At 39.6% G+C, this 22,325-nt stretch overlaps 1 protein-coding gene across 2 annotated transcripts in view; it reads left to right on the top strand.

Annotated features, from left to right (window-relative positions):
- Positions 1-22,325, top strand: part of SLC25A13 (solute carrier family 25 member 13) — a 201,450-nt gene that overhangs the window by 145,926 nt on the left and 33,199 nt on the right. For both annotated transcript variants that reach the window (XM_003809698.3, XM_055114723.1), the window contains 2 exons: positions 4,699-4,751; positions 6,099-6,179. In XM_003809698.3, coding sequence (XP_003809746.2) covers positions 4,699-4,751; positions 6,099-6,179 — 134 coding nt within the window. The remainder of the gene's footprint in view (positions 1-4,698; positions 4,752-6,098; positions 6,180-22,325) is intronic.

The following is a 22,325-nucleotide window of genomic DNA, read 5'->3' as shown; positions in this document are numbered from 1 at the left end:
CTTAATTGTGGTTGTGATGAAGTGCCTCACCTAGACTCTCTGCTTTAGGCATTACTGGGCCGTGCTACCTCTCCTCCCTCTGAGGTCAAGGTACAAGGAGGGAGTTTGGAATTCCCACCTCTTTGACTTTTCCTTGTTTCACAGATCATGACCTTCTTACAAAGACCATTTACCCAAGACTCATGTTTTCAAGGCCTACATCTGTAGTGGGCCTCAGATTATAATCCAGTCACCTTCATTTTCCTGTTTAACCAGACAAGGTAGTCACTACAAGAATGGTTCTTATCAACAACTTCCGTGAGTGCCAGCATCTGGCCTAGGTCTTAGGAATGGATTTGTGCTTTGGTTTTATTCTAAGTTGAAGTTAATCATTTAATATAAGGAAGCTCGGGGCCTCTAATGTATTACTTTAAACTCCTAGTTTCTCTAGCTTCCTCAGGTCTCTGCTCTTGCAAACTATCCTTCACCTGCCTCTAGAACTTTTTACTTTTTGAACTTTACTTTTTACCCTAAAAGCCACCCCATGCATCTACAGAATTTGGTGCATGCTCCTTAGTGGGCCTGGGAGAGAAGTTGTGCAGCGTACCAGGTAAGAGCACAGGCTGGAGTCAGACAGCCTGGGTGGAACCCCGTTCCCCCGTCAAACAGCTGAGCCACCATGGGCAGCTCCCTTAAAGTCGGCCTCAGTTTCTTCTTCAGTTGCTGTGGATAAAACAAAAGCCACTGTTTAAGTAAGGTGTTGTGTGGATTAAATGTGTTCATTCACATAAAACACACAGTACTGTAGTATGTGGATGTAGCGAGTGCTCCCCAAATATTGGCTGTTGTCATTATCACTACTATTAATAATATTGTTATTTATTATCTGGTCTTCTGTGATCCAAGCACAGCCTCCAGTGCCCTGACTCCATGCCATAGCCTTAAGATGTTGGTGCCTTTGCACACCAACTGTTTCCTCTGCCTGGGTCACCTTGCCCTCCATTCTGCTCATTGTCTCATCTTTCCAGGGAACCTCTGCTCACCCTTGAAGTCCCAGGGCAAATATCTCCTCTTCTTTGATGTTTTTTCCCCTCCTGCAGGCAGAAGAACTGGTTCTCTCCACTGGGTTCTCATAGTCCTGTGATGCCCCTGGGGTCTGGTATGCAGCACCTGCTGTTGTTAGGTGGTTTGTCCCCCATCTGGCAGGTGGAGACAACTAGCGTTCCCTTTCCCTCTAAACTCTGAGTTTCTTAGCGGGGAGGCACCAGTCTCACTGTGTTCATCCCAGTTCCTCTCAGTACCAGGCAGACAGAGAAGGCATTTGGTAAATGTTTGCTGAACAAATAGCTACTTGTTGCCTTCTTTGTAGTCTTAAATACGGGGTTTTCCCTTTTGTTTTTTGCCGTTCACAATGCATTACTAAATTTATGGTGAGAAGGATAAATTTCAGTAGTTTGAAAGGCTGGCTGAAGTGATTGTATCTAACACAGTAGTCATTAGGCTCTGTGGCCTGTTTTTTTATTAGTCATTTAAAAAGACTGTCACAGGATAGTTATGGAGACAAGAGTTCATCATTTAAATCACAGTGCTTTCAACCCATCCACAATTTTGGTCTACAATTTAATGATGAGAAAAATACATCTAGCAAGTAAATGTTTAACTAAACATTTTGTTACTTGATGTGAATACAGGGAGAAAGATGAAAATTTCAATTGTGAAGAGGTAGTTTAAACAGGCATATGCCCACATATTACTAGTAGAAATTAATGTTGTACTTTTACTAGGTAATAACCAAGCCTTCTCTTATTATAGATATCTTACTGAAAGATCAGTGAGTGAGTGTCATGAGTATAGTTTAGGAGAGAATGCTTGCTTTGGATAAGAATGCTTGCTTTGCCCAAATGGTTGCATATTCCCGTTTTTTCTCATATGCTGCCTCAGCTCATTTAGATTCTAAAGAGCACAGCCCCACTCAAGCTAGCAAGAGCTTAGGGGGGCTTTTGATAAACATTCACACAAGAGAGAAAGAAGGTAGAAATCTCGGATCCAAGAGCAGGAGCTGCACTGGAGCCTGGCCTCAGTGGGACCCAAAGGTGATGGGGACGGGCACTCCCACCTGTGTGCCTTTCATGGGCTATGTGCATTCTCTTTTTAATCTCTATTCCTTTTGCTCCACATTCTCATCTGTCCACCATTGCACTTCCTCTGCTTATTCATGGTTTCTGCTTCCTTGTGATATTAGCACACACGTGACTTCCAATTGGCTGCTTTCCTTGCTCCACCCATGACATCTTTTCATCTTGTTGCTTCTGTGCTAACTTGTCCCCTCTTCTCTAAAGACTGTCAGTCATCCTCCTGGAGAAGGCATCCTAATTGGCCAGCTCTATTTTTGGTAGCAGGCTCAGGTTGCTGAACTCTTGATTTGCGTGTCTTTTAGGTGTTTTACATTGTCCAGTCAGCTGTGGCCCTGGGGATGAAGCAGGCTTAGATGTTATAGTTGCTTAGTGAAGGGCTGCAAACTCAGGCCGGGTGAGATGGTTCACACCTGCAATCCCAACATTTTGGAAAGCCTAGGCAGGAGGATTGCTTGAGGCCAGGAATCTGAGACTGGTCTGGGCAACATAGTGAGGGCTTATCTCTTTGTTAAAAATAAAAAATGAGAAAAAACAAAAAGAAGCATTGCAAACTCAAATGCTGATAGGATCTAGGCAGGTTATATAAGTGAACAAATGCAGCTGGGTGTGTGAGATGCAGATACACATTTGCACATTAACACAGAGTTGAGTTGTATATAAAGATACAGATTTTTTGAGTAAGATGGCTAAAGCTTGTATCCCAGTCTCACCACTTAACAGCTAGGTAACTTGGAAGAAATTACTTTATCTCTCTATGCCTTGGTTTCCTCTCTATAGAGTGGTTATGAAGACTAAATGAGTTAATAAATTTTGTAAAATGGTACCTGGCACATAATAAACGTGATGCACTTTTAAAGAAAATTTTCATTAACATCACCATCCTTATCCTTGTTTAATTCCACAATGAAGGACTTTCTCCCATTTTTCCATGAAAACATGAAGCTGTATTCATCTTTTTAGTTTTCCCCCTTTATAAGGCTATGAGCAAAGAAAAAATTTTATCAATTGTGACGATATCAGTAAAGCAATAAAAATAGAAACTGGAGGCCGGGCGCTGTGGCTCACGCCTGTAATCCCGACACTTTGGAAGGCCAAGGCAGGCGGATCATGAGGTCAGGAGATGGAGACCATGCTGGCTAACATGGTGAAACCCCATCTCTACTAAAAATACAAAAAATTAGCCGGGCGTGGTGGCAGGCGCCTATAGTCCCAGCTACTCGGGATGCTGAGGCAGGAGAATGGCATGAACCCAAGAGGCAGAGCTGGCAGTGAGCCGAGATCGCGCCACTGCACTGTAGCCTGGGCGACAGAGTGAGACTCCGTCAAAAAAAAAAAATACAAACTGGCGCTTGTCCTCATTGAGGTACGGGCCTCAAAGCAGGGTGGGCACCACCTTGCATGGTTTCTGTCTGAAGGATGGAGCCTCATGCAATAGAGCAGATGGCTGGGATGTCAGAAAGAGGTCCGGGGTCAGTCAGAGTTCGGTCAGAACTGAGCCCATGAACTGACTGTTAGGTCAGTGTGTTCATTGATCTTTTTTTTTTTTTTTGAGGCAGAGTCTCGCTCCATTGCCCGGGCTGGAGTGCAGTGGTGCAATTTCGGCTCACTGCAACCTCCACCTCCTGGGTTCAAGCAATTCTCCTGTCTTGGCCTCCCAACTAGCTGGGACTACAGGTGCCTGCCACCACACCCAGCTAATTTTTGTATTTTTAGTAGAGACAGGGTTTCACCTTGTTGGTCAGGCTGGTCTCGAACTCCTGACCTCAGATGATCCACCCTCCTCAGCCTCCCAAAGTGTTGGGATTACAGGCATAAGCCACCGTGCCTGGCCTCATTGATCTTTCTTACAAGGAGGTCAGATTATGTTTGAAACTTTTTGTTACTCAATAAAAGACACCTATAGGTTGGATACATACGGCATTCAAGCTAGTGACCTCTCAGGCTGCTCCTTTAGGAAGAGAGTGTGGGCAGGGCTGGTCCCTCAGAAGAGGCTGTGAGTGGACTTTCTTACGTAGATAAATTAGAAAATTGTACTTCCAATGAAGAATATTACCATGAACCTCTCTCAAAGTATGACACAGGGTGCAACATGCTCCTACCTTCAGGGTTAGCTTGGTGTGTGTTTCCAAGAAAAAACAATTGTGATTTAATTTTTTTTTCTTTAAGAAGAACAAATGAAAATGATGACATTTTTTAGTTCAGATATGTAGCTCCACTAAATGTTCTAACTGCCTTCCCCAAAATTGGTCCTTGATTTAGAAAATCAAGTGGTCCACTGATTTAGAAGGCAGAAGGGAAGGAGCAGACTTTGGGGGAATAATGAGATTTCCTATATCACTAATACTGTTGATTTACCCAATGTGCAAACGATCCAGAATGTGAGATGGAATGTACTTGGGACTGATGCGGCTGTTAGAAGTTAGTACTTAAACATTCCATTTCAAATATTCTCATTAAGGGTAATAGCAGAAAATTGCAGCAGAGATTAAGCAGTTTTTAAGTGGTAATCCCCTCTGTAGAACTGTTGATTTGTTTAGTTAATGCTAATTTATTTAATATACTTCTACTTTTTGTTGATTTTTAGGTCTGTTGCCACAGTTATTGGGAGTTGCCCCAGAGAAGGCCATAAAACTTACAGTAAGTCTTTTGAGTTGGTGCTTCTTATTAAGGGATTTTGTACATACTCAAGAATCTAGCTGGTATTCTTATAGGAAACAGCAGGTTTGTTTTCTCAGAGGTGCTAGCTAATTTGAAAGCAGGGGAACTCACCACACACATTTTTTCATTATTCCCCATTTAGCAGTGGACATCCAAAAATGTGATAATAAACTTGAGGACTTTTGGTGGTTGCTGCCATCATTGTTGTCATCACAGCAGTAGCAGCTAAATTCCCTTCAGTATCTACCATATTAGGCACATGACGTATATTACATTTTACTGGTTTAATCTCAAGCAAAGCATGATCCACAGTTTATGGATAAGGAAACTGAGGCCTATCGAGCTTAAGTAGCATACCTGTGTTCACACAAATCATGAGTGGGAGAACTAGAATTTAAAATCACACTTGTCTGACTCCAGAGCATGTCTTTCTATTACACCTGCTGTTTTTATAGGATTCATGGTTAGGGTGTGTTCTATAAAGCCAAATGTGCAGGGATCTGGGTTCTAGTTGAAGTTGATCCTTTATCAGATTATTTGCCCAGTGCTTGGCTCACATTTGACAGATGGTTGATATTCAGTTTAAGCGTTTGTGGAATATACAAATATTTGCATCACTAAGGCCACAAAGCCCCAGAAAGTAAAACTCTAGCTTTAGGTTGGGCTGCGTAGCTTTGGAGCCTGAAATTCTTCTTTTACCATTTTGTTATGTGACCTTGAGATAGCTAATCTTCTCTGGCCTATGTCTGCCAAAAAGATATGACTGTTTCTTAAAATTTCTTGTACTACATACCATTTTGAGAATATTATATTAATTAATTAATGTAATTTATGTTCTTTGAGAATCCTTGAGGAATTTTTAGTTATTGAATTTCTTCTAAGCTGAAAAAGTCTGCTCAGCCAAATTTATCTCCATGATGAGTACTGTTTTAGATTAATTCTTGTTAGAAGACTTGAAAGTGATTTTTAATCAAGCCTTATAAAACAGTTTTAAGTTGTAAGATGTATGTTTTTATTTTGTCACTATTGTCAGTGTGTCTCCCTTCTTAAGCTATTCTAATTGCAGAACATATTTTTGGCTTTCATTTATCTTTTAACTTTTCTCCTGAAATATCAGTGATGCATATCTATTTTTCATTTTTTAAAACTATTATACTATTAAGAGTACTTCTCAAACTATTTTAAGATCTGTTAAATTGTGCAATTTATGATTACTCCAATAGACTGATAGAAAAAAAATAGCATATATTGACAGATGCATATTTATAAGTGTTTAATGACTTTCTTTATATTTTTCATCAGCTTCTATAAATATTTTTCTTCAAGGTGAACGATTTTGTGAGGGATAAATTTATGCACAAAGATGGTTCGGTCCCACTTGCAGCAGAAATTCTTGCTGGAGGCTGCGTAAGTACCTTTTGAAGCTCTCTTCATTAAAAAGACTTGTTTCACATATATATCACTACCATGGTCAACAGGTGTGGACTAAGGCTTCTGTTTAACCACAGATCCTGCACAAGGGCAGAGTCTACTAGGGCACCTCGGCTTTTCCTAGACAGGCGAACCATTCCAGAGGTGGAAGGGTAAATGTTTCTGATCTTACTGCCTGTTAAGTCATGCCTGTTAAATTCGTCATTGCTTATGGTTTGTTCTGCAATGGAAGTCATTTGTGGCAGAAGTGTTTGGCCTTTGAAAAATCTTTGCTAACCTTTTCTAAAGTTAATTTTTAGTACATTCTTTCCTCATGGCACCCTCTGCTGGGTCAGGCACTAAAACTTGTAGTCTGAAGTCAGCAACCATAGCTCTCTGCTTGGCTTTGCCTTGCAACTGGCAGAACTGTTCAAGCTTCCACTGCTTTTGGGAGAACAATGCTGGGAAATAACTGGCTGAGTGTGCGCTGCATTGTCAAAAATGCTTGGAATGATTGTTTCCTTATATGGATGAACAACTTGCATTTTTTTCTGAAGCTCAGCAAAACATTGTGTCTCGTTTTATCTCATGTACTGGTTTGTTCATGCGAATGTAAATACTTTAAGTAAATTAAACTCTTATACAAAGACTAGTGTTATTTAAAGATAAGATTGGTTAAATAACAGGCTTTGATCACTCAGGCAATACAATATTGGTTTTTTTTAATCCGAACCTATTTCTTATAAAAAAGATGAAGTCACTTTTTAAAATTGGCTTACTCTGGGCAGGAAGTAGTATTCCTAAAGTAATTTTTTTCTTGAAGATCCTTGAATTTAGACGTTGGGCAGTGTTTGTGTGGAAAGGGCTTATTGTCCTATCTAATGCTGAACGATGGTTTCTTAAATGTAGCAGGACCTAAGAAGTCCTAGCTCCTGGTATTCTTTAGAGATGGATGGAATTTGGCTACTGCCTGACTCTCTGTTTGATCACTGACCTGTCGGAGATGGGCAGGCAGGATCCCCTTGTTCTGTAACTTTAGGAGCGTTCAGGATGGAAAAAAGAAGCCTTTAATGTCCTAAATAAAAAGGGCACACAATAATAATCAAAGAGAATTTTAGAAGTTGCTCTTCCCCATAACTACTCTCCATTTAAAACAACTCTGTAGTTTCCATTTGAGTAAGTAGGTTTTCTAATTTTTGAGTAGGTATATCCATAGGCTGTGCCTAGCCTAGTCCTTCAGATTGTTGCAGGGCCCAGGATATAGCAGGGTTTTTTGGTAGGTCAGGTGGGGTTGTTGTTTTTTTAAGTTACATTTTAAACTTTCTGAAAAGATATGATTATAGATTTCTGTAAGAATTAAAATGTAAAATTAATTATGTGATACTACTCAAGATGTTGGCAATCATCATGGCATGGTGCCCAGAGGTTTATTTTCTTTTTAATGAAAGCATTTTGCCTGCACATACCTCTGGGTGCCAAGGAGATTGGTTGTGGCACGTATTTTCTAGGTGCCATCTGTAGGTGGTCTTGTTTTTGCATATGCGGCCGCCCATTTCAAACACAAAGCACATTGGCATCAGAAGTGGTGCCTAGTTATGTAAAGAGATGTAGCCCTTTTCAAACCTGATCTAAACACAGGCTTAAAATTGGAGCCACTTAGGCTTTACAGCTACTTAAAATATCTGTGAAATGAGGTTTGCCATCCTTCATCTCAAAGAGGTAGACAGTGGTCCTTAGCTTTTCAAGTCTTCTCCCTTGCCTTTTTTCCCCCGCAATCATTACTTTAAGAAGTAAGAGTTTATTTTCAGTTAAGCAATCCTGTAGGTAGCAGACAACCCAGGTCCCTTTAGATCTCTGAGTAGATGAATGGATGGTTCCATTTTCTGTGTGTGTGTTTGTGTGTGTGCGCACGTGCTTTTTTTTTTTTTTTTTTCAGACAGAGTTTCGCTCTGTCACCAGGCTGGAGTGCAGTGGCGTGATCTTGGCTCACTGCAGCCTCCACCTCCCGGGTTCAAGCGATTCTCCTGCCTCAGCCTCCCGAGTAGCTGGGACTACAGGCACACACCACCATGTCCAGCTAACTTTTTTGCATTTTTAGTACAGACTAGGTTTCACCATGTTGGCCAGGATGGTCTCAATCTCCTGACCTTGTGATCCGCCTGCCTTGGCCTCCCAAAATGCTGGCATTACAGGCATGGGGCCACCCCGCCCAGCCATGCATTTTTTAAGTAACAGCAGCATCTTTCTTTGCAGGCTTTGGCAAAGTCTTCTCTATAATTGGAGTCAGTCACACACCTTAGAGGGTTGTTGTGAGTTCCACAGCCTCATCTGTCCTATTGGGAATACAAAGGGTTTTGTAAGGTTGTGTCACATGAGTGGTTCCTCATCTTAGTTCATCCAAGCATTGCTAGGTGTTGACTTTTAAGTCCCTGGGGAGCTCACCTTGCTTCATTATTACTGAGAATTAGTACACATGGCTGACTTTTGCACTTGTAACCAAAGCTGCTCATTTCTTTGAACAAGGCTTATTCTGTTTTATGATCTGTTTTCTGCAAAAATGAGGAAAGTATGTAGGGAGATCTTTGTCTCATAACTTCATAGTGTTTAGCTAAACAGCCTGTTTTATTGTATATATTTTTTTAGAATGAAAGTGTTAGTAAATTTGGAGGGGAAAAAATGATTGTCACTAAAAAGCAATAAAGTTTATCCCATTTCTTATTTATTATTTTTGGTATAATAAAGCCTGTAACTGAAGAGATGAAAAAATAATCTTCTGTTTCACTGACATATGTAAAAGGGCTAACTTTCACGTCTAACTTTATTTTTAAACTCATTTTTTGCATTTGAGATTAGTTTTAGTTTAGAGCACTGTTAAAAAATTGACTTCAGTTTTCTGAGCATTTTTATAGATTCACACTTTAACAGTAGTGATATATTCAGCATGTTTTAAGACAAAACTCGATGCTGAGACTGGGGTTTACAAACTCTAAATCTGAAAGAATTCTTTGTGGTTTGTGTTTTCTCCCTAACTTGGGTTTCTGCATTCTAAATTAGGGTTGTAGTTGTGGGAGTTCTGATGGAGACTTGGACCTTCAGTCTTCCCGGCATGAGGTATATATATATATGTATACCTTCTGTTTTTTTCCATCTTTTCCCTTCTTGGATCAAAAACTTGGCACCTTTAGAGGGATGTGATTGAGAATCTGTGTTAGTGACCGTGGAAACTCTCAGACAGTGTGTCAGAAGACAGAGGTTCTGTTACCACTAGCCACTTCCAGTTAGGTTCCCAATGATTCTGAAAATTGATGTATTACCTCTGAATATATTGTTTTTATTGCTTTTTTGCTGTTACTTTAAGAAAAAAATAAAAAATAATGTATGTAATGCAATATGATCTGTAGGCTGCAGTGCTTCATTCAACAAAGTAAGTGTATGACTTTTATATATCTAGTGTAATATGCATCTAGGTTGAAATCTTGAGGAGCCTGGGATCTTTAGCTTTTGATCCTTTGATCTTTAAAAAAAAGTCACCAGATAAGAAATACAAGTGGTGCAATGACTAGTTTCAAGGAAGAAATATAAATATGATGATTAATTTATTTGGCCTGAAAATAAATCTAATATTACTAAGAAAGAAAGTCATGAAAGTATGAACATCTGTCTTATAAAGCCATATTTAGTAAAAACTGTTTATATAACAAGAGAAAGTAATAGTATTGTGTAGTAATTTTTGGAAAGACAAATTAACATGTTTTTTAAACTATGGTCCTTTGATAATGGGTCCAGGGTATTTTTTCATTGTGATGCACACATGTGTGTGCGTGAGTGTGCATGTTGTAAATATAATTGGTGTTTATAGAAGTTTATATTCATTTTGACTGCATTTTGAGTTGGAAAAACAATTTATATGCTTGTGTCACTGGTTCTAAAAGGGACTGGTGAGACTAACACTGTTGGGAAAACATGGAATGAAGAGTAATCTTAATTACACTCCCCTATAAATAAGTAGGACCCTAATGCAGTTTCCTGCCTGATTCCTACCATAATGGTGATTCCCATATGCATGATGTGTTTATGCCAGTTTGTCCAGCCATGTATCAAATACTGTTTTTAAGGCAAGGTTTTATTACTCATCTCATACATTACATTCAGTTGCAGTTAATTTATATTTTGAAAAATTTTGAAAAACACAACAATACAGACACAGGTGTGCCTACCACTTAGATTGGTGGCAAACTTGACAGTGCAGTTGGAGGCCCTTAATGTACCTGTCCAAATTGCTTTTCATTCCCTTACCTCTGTCTCCCAAGAGAAAACTCTGTCCTGACAGTGGTGTTTTTCATTCTAAGCATGTCGCTCTACTTTTTATTACCTGTGAATATCCTAAGCAGTATAAATGTTTGTTTTTGAATGCCTCATCCTAACCCAGTGCTCTAGGAACACCTCATATGATTCCCAGATTGATGCCTTTGCATTTTTTCCCATTAGTGCAACTCATGTGCTTTGCTTATCAGAAAATAATAGTAAATGGGAGTATTACATTCAAAGTGTTGGAATGCGGCAGATACTGCGTATGTCTGTTACAGATGTGTGGGTTTCTAGATGGACTTATGGTTGGAACAGTGTATTCATTTAACCAAGTTTTTGGTTACTTGGGGTTTCTCCCTAGACAACAGTCATTTCTTCAGTCTTATGATTTAAACTTATACATGATACTTAGTTTAAAAATGTTAACCCTCCCCACTGCCAGCATATGCTCCCTATCTACCTATCAGCCTGCCTTCCCATCATCCCTCCCTTCTTCTTCTGCTGCCATGGTTCTTACCACCTTCAAACATTCTGTATAACTTACTTATTTTTCATGATTTTTGTTTATTTTCTGTCTCCTTCATGGTAGAGTACAAGTTCTGCAAAAGCAGGGATCTTCTTATTCATTGATGTATCCTGGGGACTGCAGGCATTGCATGGTAACCTGTAGACTCTTTGTAAATATTGGTTAAATGAAAGAATTTTAAAGCTAAAATCACTCAAAAGTGATCTTGTCAATCTTCACAGCCAATCAACGACAAACCTGATAATGGACTCATTTATATCTTTTCTTTAATGTTAGTCAAACGCCTTCCCATCATTAACAATAAAACTTATCACCTGTCTCTCCAAGCCATACTTAATGATAATTCCCAAATCACCAAGAATAGAAAGCATATAGATGGAGATCATTTTACAAAGTGAAAGTGTTCCTTTTAAAACCTTGCCATTCTAATTTTTGAGAATTGCCAACAGGGATGCTGCTGCTTCTTTTGTGTGTGTGTGTGTGTGTGTGTGTGTGTGTGTGTGTGTGTGTGTAAAGTTAATCCTTTTGAAAATCATAGCCATTTGTAGTAAAAATAATCACATCTAACAAGAGGCAGTCCAGTTTCCTGTAAAGAACATGGGCTTTTAGTCGGTTTGGGGTCCCAAGGCCTTCACCTGCCAGATGTGAATCAAGGATTAGACAACTTAGTTGACTTCTCTGAGTTGCAGCTTTCTTGTCTATAAAATTTAGATAGCAACTTTCTCTTTCAGTTATCTATTGCTGTGTAACAAACCCCTCCAAAACTTAGTGGTTTAAAACAATAATCTGTTCTTTTTCATTAATGCTGCCTCCTTTCCGTGGTTTCTGTCTCTTTCCCATGGTTTCAGCTGGAGTGGTGAGGCAGCTAGAAGGTCCAAAATGTCCTCACACAAATGGCAATCAGCTTGGAGCTCAGCTGGAGCCATGGCTGGGGGAACAGGTTCTCCACATGGCATATCTGCGTGAGCTTCCTCACACTATAGTGTCAGACTTAAGAAGGTGAGTTCTGAGAGCAGAATAAGAAGCTGAGAAAAATCTCAGGCCCAGTTTTTGAGGTTATGCAACATTAATTTAGCCACAGTGTGTTTGTTAAAACAGGTTATAGGCCAGCCGGATTCAGTGCCAGGGAAAATAATCTACCTCTGAATGGGAGATATGGCATTGATGTTGCAGCCATCTTTAATGCACCACAGTTACCTTGCCTGATTGTGGGAAAAATTAAATGAGATAATATGTATGAAAGAATTAAATCATGACTTAAGTACTAGTCTTCCTCCTCTTCTGGTGTCTACTTTTTAACTTCTAATATATATATATATATGGAGAGAGAGAGAGAGAGAGGATGTTGTGAAAATGAATGTTTTAGTTTGGCTTTTTGGGTGAAGGGGAATGGAATAGGTGTATTGGAGTTTGGATATGGCTGTTGAGGACCTCAGCTACCTCAGGTGCTCCTGAAATCTCTGGTCTTCTTTGTGAACCTGCTTATTTGCCATTTCTCTACTGATTGATTTCCTCTGCTGGGTAACATAGCATCTTTTTTCTAAAAATGACTTTAATTTCATCCTGTGTCCACAGTGCATGCCAATCCCAGTTCCAAGGCTTTCCTCCTCACAGGAATGATCTCAGTGTTTCTCCATCATTGAGGAGGAGAGGTGTTCTGATTATCTATTGCTGCATAACAAATAATCTGAAAATTTAGTGGCTTCAAATAGATACTTATTATTATTCTCTCTTGTGGTTCTATGGATTGACGGGGCTCAGCCTGGGAGGGTTGTACTTGGGATCCTTATATGGTTATGGGCTAGTGGCAGCTGGGGCCAGACTCATCTGAAGGGTCAACCGGGATAGATATCCAAGGTGGCTCACTCTTGTAACTGAACAGCTGGGGCTGTGCTCCAGAGCACCTGCTTGACTTCTCTGTGTAGCTTGGTCTTTTCAAACATTGACAATTTGATTCTGAGAGGGAGCCTCCCAAGAGCAGGCATCTTAAGAGTCCTGGGCAGAAACAAGACTTCTTATGACCTGACCTTGAAGGTCACTGCCAGTGCATTCTGATGGTCAGACAAGCCAGTTAGGCTGGCCCAGATTCAACAGGAGAGAAATTAGACCCTACATCGTAATAGGAATAATAGCAAAGGATGTTTTAACTGCCACTGGAGGATTCAGTAAGCTCTGTTGTGGGCTGGGAACATCTTCATTAACCTTCACAAGGTGAAGGTTTCATAGCCCATCTCATGCCTTCTCTGAGGGTCTGTTGCTGATCCTAGAACCCATTCATTCTCTAGATGGCTTCTGGTAGCAGGGGGCAGAAACTCACCAAAGTTGGAGTTAATCAAATGAAGGTTTACTTTAAGGGTACCCATTAAATGAAATTGAAGGCTCTTGAGAATTGAGGCAGCATTAGGAACTGGCTACTCTCTCCATTTTCTCTACTTGGCCTTTGTCTCTCTCACAGTGACTTTGCATCCCTCTGCACATCTTTTGACTATTCTAATCCATAACTTCTTCTCTTCCTGAAGAATTGGTGTTGACTTTCTCAAGAATTCCCTTCATGTTCTTGCCAGCCACCTAGCCTTTCTCTACAGTAGGAGACAGCCTCTTTTCATCCCTTGCCCCAGCCCCAGCTAATTAGCTTAAGTTGTTCAGTTTTGTTTTGTTTTCCATTTAATTATTGAGAGAGGAAATCTGATTGGCAAACCTCATGTTTGTGCGCCAGGCCATACATATGGCAGCCTTGAGTCATGGCGCCACCCAGATATTAATGACTTTGCTTAACATTTCCATTTGTTTCAACTACCTATAAGTGTCTTCAAACCTTTCTTGTACTGTTTTGTTTTTAGCTCTGAATTCTGTAAGTTTGCCCTGAATAGTATTGTGTATACTTTGGTCATAAAATATACTCAAAGTCACCATTCCTTATGATTGAACTTGAAATCCCTTAAGATTTCATACTCACTCATATCAAACCAGGAAGAAAATTTCCTCATATAATGAATACATATACTCTGACAATCAGAGCTGATGAGACAGATTGCCTGAAGTGGATTTAAGTCTTACTTCGCGATCTTTTTCTTCCCAGGATTTCCTGTGGATACGTAGCCTCATAGTGTGGTTTTCTTAAGGTAGAATTTTTATTTCACTATGCAAGTCTCTGCACATATCTTACTTATAAATATAAGATGATGTGAGGCTTAATCATTAGGTTGAGTTTTTATGAAGTCACTCTTGTGTGACATGTGAATTAATCAAGATACATTATGCATTATAGTGATGCTATAGCAATAATGTTAATTTTTTAATGCTTGTATCTTTATAGTCTTTTGTAGTTCAGTGAAAATCTAGTGATTATATTGTTTTCAAATGTTATTATTGTTATTGTTTGGAATATTCCCTGGGAGAACTTTTTGCATACTCCCCCAAAATGTAAGACCATATTAAAGATTTTCTTGATTTGTACTTACACTTTATCTCTGCCTTCCATCTCCTCTTGACTTGGAGGGTTGGAGACTGTGTCTGGTATTATATGACCTGCTGTCTTTGTCAACCATGGTCACTGCTTTGCCACTTGAGGAGATCTTCCTTCATAACTTTGTGCTGACAACTAATTGCATCTCACAGACCTTGAGTAAATGGCTGAACTGAGACATCTATAAATATGGATGACAGGGCCTGTGTTGCACTGTTACAGCTGTGTGTCTAGCATTGTGTCTGACATATGGAAGAAACTTAAAAAAAAATCTGTTGAATGAATAAATGCTTGACTACAAGGTGTTGGTCATAGATTTGGAAAGGAAGGGTAGTGACTCTGTATACCATGTTACTATTCATTTAGAGACTGATGGCCAGCAAAGAGGAATTAATTCCAAAAATTGGTGGGAGAGTAGGGGTGCAGGAATTGAGGGAATAGCTGTAACCATGGCTAGGTGTCTGCATATCCAGGATATTTCACAAGAAAGTATTCCATGATCACCCAGTAATAGAACCAACCTTTATAAGGCTCCTATTTATTTTATTTGACTTCATTTCTAAGAATGACAAATAAATAATCCCCAAATATATTCAGAATCTTAAGAACAGGATGAAGATAAACAACTTGGAGCATTTGGTATAGCTTATTTATTATGGCTTGTATTTTAAGTAGAAAAGACTTTATTGAATGACTAACGTGAAATTATGTCAGAGTCATGAAGGAATCATAGAAAAGAGGAGCTTTAAAAAAGGAGGAGCCAATTAATAGCCAAAAAAAAAAAAAAATGCTAACCTCATGGCACTATCTAAATTGGCAGATTTCTGAAAAGCCAAGAGGCAGCTCCATCGGTTTTCTCAAAAAGTCCTCCAGGCAATGGGACTAAGGCATTGGTCTTGAATAGAGTTCCACTGCTTGCCTACTCCAATGAGAGACTCTTTCTCCAGATGATTTCAACTTGGACTGAGGGCAAAAATAAAAGAAATATCTGATGGTACTAAGGGCTCATGGGTGCTATAGATTGAATGTTTATTTTCCCCACAATTGCTATGTTTAAACCTAACTCCCAGTGTGATGGTATTAGAAGAGTGGGACCTTTGGGGGTGATTAGGTCATGAGGGTGGAGCCTACAGTTTGAGATTAGTGCCCTTATAAAAGGGATCCCAGAGAGGTCCCCACTCCTTCCTCCATGTGAGGACACAGTGAGAAGACAGCATCTGTGAGCCAGGAAGCAGTGCTTACCAGATTCCAACTGTGCCAGCACTGTGATCTCAGATTTCGAGACTCCAGAACTCTGAGAAATGAATTTATGTTGTTTATAAGCCACGTAGTCTATGATACTTTGTTACAGAAGCCCGAACAGACTAAGACAGTTAAGGATAGCCTCCCTGGCTAAGGGCTGCCTTCAGTGGCTCAGAAATGTCATCTTATTAGGGGAAAGTCCAACTTTCATGCTAGACACTGGGGCAGCCAGATACTTCCTTTCTGTTTTTCTCCCTTTACCTTCTCTGGGAAAGTCTCAGAGTTGTTTGACTCAACACAGTTCAAATATTGGGCCATCTTTCTGGATTTCTAGTAAATAGGGAGGAGTTTGTTACGATAGGAAAATCTGAAGAAAGACTGGGCCATAGCTTTCATACAGTTAAGGTACTTTAGACATTGAAGGTCTGTAAATCATTAAACTATTCTGGTAGTAGTAGTCAAAATACACGTGTATAACAGGCAGACCCCAAATGTTAACATATTTGACAGGCCTGTAAGTTAATTGCTTTTTAATGTCAGTCAAATGGATTCCACTTCGGTTTCTTGGCCAGGCTTCTATGGGCCCATTAAAACCCCATGAAGCTGAAAACATGAAACTTAATATTTGTAAAACATGTAAACAGAATAGCCTTTTTCTGCCTTACCGTGTGATTAAGAAATTAGGACTAGGATATTTCAGTTTGGTATCTTTCTCAGAATCCAATTAGAGTAAGAATCTATTTTATTATCTTTTCAATATTGTTAATAATCTAGTAACACATTTTTCACTTAAGAGTTTTATTTTCATACCAAATCAAAAGAAAAAAAAATTCTATATTGCTTTATGTTTAGAGATGTGCATTTGGTCAGACAGTCTAACTTAGTGTATTCGTTTGGTCAGGCTGCCGTAACAAAATGCCTCATACCACAGAGCGGGAGGCTTAAACAACAGAGACTGGAAGTCCGAGGTTAAGGTGTTGGCAGTTTTGGTTTCTTCTGAGGCCCCTCTTCTTTTCTTGCAGATGGCCGCCTTCTCACTGTGTCCTCACGTGGTCACCCCTCAGTCCATGTGTCGTCTGTGTCTTAATCTCTAATTATAAGGGCACCAGTCATATTGGATTAGGGCCCATCCATTTGACTTCATTTCTTCTTAATTACCTCTTAAAAGGCCGTAAGTCCAAATCCGGTCACATTCTGAGGTCCTGAGAGTTAGGACTTCAGTATACAAATTTTGGAGAGACGCAATTCAGCCCTAATGCTAGGGTTTAAGAAAAGGTCTTTCTTTCAGTTTGTGAGGACTCAGGTTTCTGATTGCAGGAGGGTGATGATGTATCTTGTGAAGGCAGTGAGCCCAACACACTTCCCTTCAGAGCTCGACAGGGTGAGTGGCCTTCCGACCTCATGCCACCTCATCTTTGCCAGCTTCTTTGTGAGGTTGCTGAATGCCGTCTTCAGCACTTGCGAACAGTTTTGAACAGCACTTGACTGCAATTTGGCAATGTGTTTTAATTTATTCCATCCACTGCTATTTGCTGAATATCTCTTTTTTACCTGTGAGCTCTGCATACAATAATAGTTGTGTTACATACAAATTATTTTCATGTCTCTATTTAACATTGAGTTAGTAAGAAAGTAAATGGAAAATATGTTGAACCTTAGATTCCTTTACAAGTCTTTATTTTCTAATTTATTCAAATGTCAAACACTGTCATCACTTGTGTATTCGTCTTAATGAAACATAAATCACTAGACATTTATTAGTATATATCTTGTTTGTAGTTACAATTGTGTTTGTGTCCAGATAATCAAAATAATGTATTTGGGTTTAAGTAAAAGTCTATTCTATAACTTTATATTAATCTATTTTTGACACGTGTAAGCACACATTTTAGAATGTCAGTGTGCAATTAGATATTCTTAGCACATGTCATTTGTGAAAAGCACTTTAAATCTAAGTACATTCAATTGAGCATAATTAAAATATCAAGATACATATTCTTCATATACATTTTGCCTCTTAATTTTTTAAGTAGCTATAAGTATCTACCATGTGAATTCAAATTAAAGGAGGGTGATTAAATTACAGTTATATTTATTGCTTTTAGTTTAAAATATAGTTGAAATTGCGCTATATTAAAAAATATACTGCCATGTTTTCTATGGACAGCAGACTGATGATGGGTTTAATTTGTTTTAATGCAAGACTATTAATATTCTCTGAATATTCTCAAGACTGTTGACTAGAATGATTGGGGGTTGGGAGGCGTAAGAAGGCTTGTATTTTTATCTAATGAGTTCTTTTGACTTGACTCCTGAAGTCTCAAGAAAATGTTCAGGAATACTACCTCATTTAATAAAGAAGCATTGGAGAAAGCCTTGTTTTGTTGATACAAATGAAAGGAAATGGATCATGGGGAAATATGAACTGGAGCTCCTGAACCCTTATCCTTTAGATAATGTATTTAGGCTACTGATATTTCCTATCATTGTGAAAATGAGCAGACAGCCTTGGTAAGTCAGTTTTAAGGCACATGTAACTGTTAAACCTACTTGTCCACAACTGTTGGACCTAAAGTATATTATCATTTTAGTGAAGGCCATTGTTCTTGGAGTACTTAGAGAAAATAGGGCTGTATGTTAGAACTCTGGATTGTGTTGCCTTTCTAAAATATTTGATTTCTTAAAATTCTGTTTGTTTGTTTGTTTGTTTTCCAAGATAGAGGCTTGTTCTGTCGCCCAGGCTGGAGTGCAGTGGTGTAATCTTGGCTCACTGTAACCTCCGCCTCCTGGGTTCAAGCAATTCTGCCTCAGCCTCCCAAGTGGCCAAGACTACAGGCACGCACCACCATGCCCAGCTAATTTTTGTATTTTTAGTAGAGAGAGGATTTTGCCATGTCGGCCAGGCTGGTCTCCATTTCCTGACCTCAAGTGATCCACTTGCCTCAGCCTCCCAAAGTGCTGGGATTACAGGTGTGAGCCACCGCACCCAGCCCTTAAAATTCTGTTTTTTAAAAAATAAATAGCTATATCACTTCCCTATGCCAAACCAGAAGTGTCAACAATGAAGTCATTATGTAACATGGCAAGAGAGATTCGGGTGGCAAAACCGTAAGGAGGAGAAGAAGAAATCAAGCTTATAGAAGCATGTAGACACTGAGTGAAAGATGCAGTGATAGGAACCACAGTTTGGTTTTTTTGCAGACTAGCCCATTTCAGAGAAGGCGGTATTAGAAGAAAAAACCTATAATTTTACTGTGAGCCATGAGGACCATTTCACATGAAAAAAAACAGAGCATTTGGAAATAATGATGCTTTGTATCAGTAGAATGCTGTGCGTTTGAGAAGCTTGGCGCTTGGACTTCATGCTGACATGGTTGTAGTCACAGTCCTATTGCCCTTTCTGGTTGCTCTCAGCACTCCTGGATGCAAAGGTGAGTTTATGAAGATCATGGACTTCCGATACAAATTACAGCAGCCAAAACTGTCATATGGAGATGTGAACTTAAGATTGTATTGGTAGATAGGTGAAGCACCCATTGCTCCTATCTTGAAATGACTATGCTATATTTAAACAAAACCTACATCTAGTATAATTATTTTGCAAGCCCATTTGAAGAAAATTAAAACTGTCACTAGTTATATATTTTTGAGCCTAAAATATTTCTCACAGCTGGGCATGGTGTATCACGCCTGTAATCCCAGCACTTTGGTAGGCCGAGGCAGGTGGATCACTTGAGGTCAGGAATTTGAAACCAGCCTGGCCAACATGGTGAAACACTGTCTCTACTAAAAATACAAAAATTTGGGAGGCTGAGGCGGGCAGGTCATGAGGTTAGGAGATCGAGACCATCGTGGCTAACACAGTGAAACTCCGTCTCTACTAAAAACACAAAAAATTAGCCGGGCGCGGTGACGGGTGCCTGTATTCCCAGCTACTTGGGAGGCTGAGGCAGGAGAATGCTGTGAACCTGGGAGGCGGAGCTTGCAGTGAGCTAAGATCATGCCACTGCACTCCAGCCTGGGCGACAGAACAAGACTCTGTCTCCAAAATAAATAAATAAATAAAATATTTCTCAAGGATTCAGATTTGGGGATTTTACTGCCAAGTAGCCTAGCTTTCTCATTATTGATTAACCTACAAAGAAACATTTGATATATCTGATGAAAATCAGTTATATTGTACCTACAAAAACATCTCTTCCATATTACTTGATGTATTTTAATGTCACTGAATCCATTGGTTTATCTTTATCTCTTAAAGTCACAGGAATTCTAGTCCATATGATCAGATTAACCAAAAATTCAGGCAGCTACTCTGTTCAAACAGGAAAGAAAAAACTGAAAATGAATTGTTGTATTGAATCTGCTTTTTCACAAGAGACAACTAGGCATAATGGTTCTGAGCGTGGGTTAGAAATTGGGCAAGTCTGCGTTCACATTCTTTTACTACCTTGAAGAGAAGTCTCTGCCTCCATCTCATCTCCAGAAAGATGGGAATAATATAGCTTGTGTCAGCATGATTGGGGGATTGAAGGAGATGATGTCTGTGAATAGTTTAGCACAGTGCCTCCTACATCAGAAGTGCTTGACACGTGTCTGGCTCTTGCTTCTCCAGGAAGGAGAGGAGGGGAGAAGAGAGAGTTTGCAGGGCCGTAGTTATTCAAATAGTTACAGCTATCTCTTCTTTCTGGTCATGCTGGTGGGTAATTTGTTCTTGAAAAGTGTCTCAAGATGACTGCTCCCACTTAGTAGTTGGAAAATCACATCCTTCCAGAAAGGGATCTAGAGGGCAGACATGGGTGAAGTGTACATTGTTAGAGGGCTGACTGGAAATAATCAGTGCAGAGATCACTGTGGGCAGAGCCACAGCCTTCAGGTCCTATAAAGGGCAGAACGTTAGGAATAATCTACTGCATAGGAAAGCCAAAGAAAAGAAGGAGGACGAAAAACACTCTGGGGAGGAAAAAATAATTGGGGTTCACTACTGGGATATCTTTCCCTCTGCTAGAAGATCCTTCATACATAATGAATCACAGTTTGGAAATGGAGCCTTTGAAAAAAAATCCTTACACAACTGGTAAGAGAGAAGTCTCATACCAGCCACTGAATTTTTGCAGAAATTTGGGCCTCCCTCCGCAAGTGTACTTTCAGACTCAAATTCCTCCAGCATCCAGGACCTCTTGATTAACTATGTACTCTCAATAAAGAGAAAATGATGAGACCTCTGGGAAGCAAGAATTGGTAGAAGCTGGGCCCGGTACAGTGGCTCACACCTGTCACCCCAGCACTTTGGGAGGCCAAGGTGGGTGGATCACTTGAGGCCAGGAGTTTGAGACCAGCCTGGGCAACATGACGAAGCCTATCTCTACTAAAATTACAAAAAAACTAGCCAGGTGTGGTGGCGTACACCTGTAATCCCAGCTACAGCAGGAGGCTGAGGCACGAGAATCACTTGAACCCAGGAGGCAGAGGTTACATTGAGCCAAGATTGTGCCACTGCACTCCAGCCTGGGTGACAGAGAGAGACTCTGTCTTAAAAAAAAAAAAAAAAAAAAAAAAAAAGATGCTGAAATGTATCAAAACCAGCCTACTCGTCATCCTCTTTTAAAAGAAAAAGATGAGTAAACCATCGCATTACTCGTTAGGATGTTACCAGATATGTGAGTTGGTCAGAGGGACTCCTAGCTACAAGTAGAAGGAGTCCACTCTACCATTGACTGTGTGCAAAGTAGCACATTTTATCTACCTTTTTAAGATACTCGGCCGGATGCAGTGGCTCACGCCTGTAATCCCAGCACTCTGGGGGGCTGAGGCAGGCAGATCACCTGAGGTCAGGAGTTCAAGACCAGCCTGGCCAACTTAGTGAAACCCTGTCTCTGCTAAAAATACAAAAATTAGCCAGATGTCGTGGCACGCACCTGTAGTCCCAGCTACTTGGCAGACTGAGGCCTGAGAATCGCTTGAACCCAGGAGATGGAGGTTGCAGTGAGCCAAGATCATGTCACTACACTCCAGCCTGGGTAAGAGAGTGAGACTCTGTCTTAAAAAAAAAAAAAAAAAAAAAAGGCACTCAGTGACTCTGTGACTCTACATATTTGGATCTTTCCATTTATCTAGTCTTGTGCTAAACTTTAAAAATTTCTGACACTTTATAAAATGTGTGTAAATGTGTACTGATATAAGATCCTCTACACGATTTTTTTTCCAGAATATTCCTGTCTTCAGACATCTTCAGGAAACCCTGTTGGGGTTTTGTTTAGGAGGATTGCTTTGAATTTAGATTAACTTAGGAAAAAGTTATAATATTTGACTGTTATAATCATTTTTAGGAAAATTTGCATTTTAAATTTATAGCCCAAGTGATGTATTTGCAACATTGAATCTAATGATACTTATTTCTCTTTCATTCAAATGTTTATGTGCCTTTAAAACAATACATTTTTTCTTCATTTTGATCCTATATATTTCATGTTAAGTTATTCTTTATTAATGCCACTTGTAAAAGAATAAAAATATGTAAGATTTCTTTTGGTGTACCAGTTCCATTGTTCTCCTCTAATAAAGATATATAATGTTTTTGAATGTCGGGTCCCCTTTTGAA

The sequence above is a fragment of the Pan paniscus genome, chromosome 6, assembly GCF_029289425.2.
Source record: "Pan paniscus chromosome 6, NHGRI_mPanPan1-v2.0_pri, whole genome shotgun sequence".
Lineage (NCBI taxonomy): Eukaryota > Metazoa > Chordata > Mammalia > Primates > Hominidae > Pan > Pan paniscus.
Note: the sequence above shows the minus strand (reverse complement) of the source record. Positions and strands in the feature narration are given on the sequence as shown.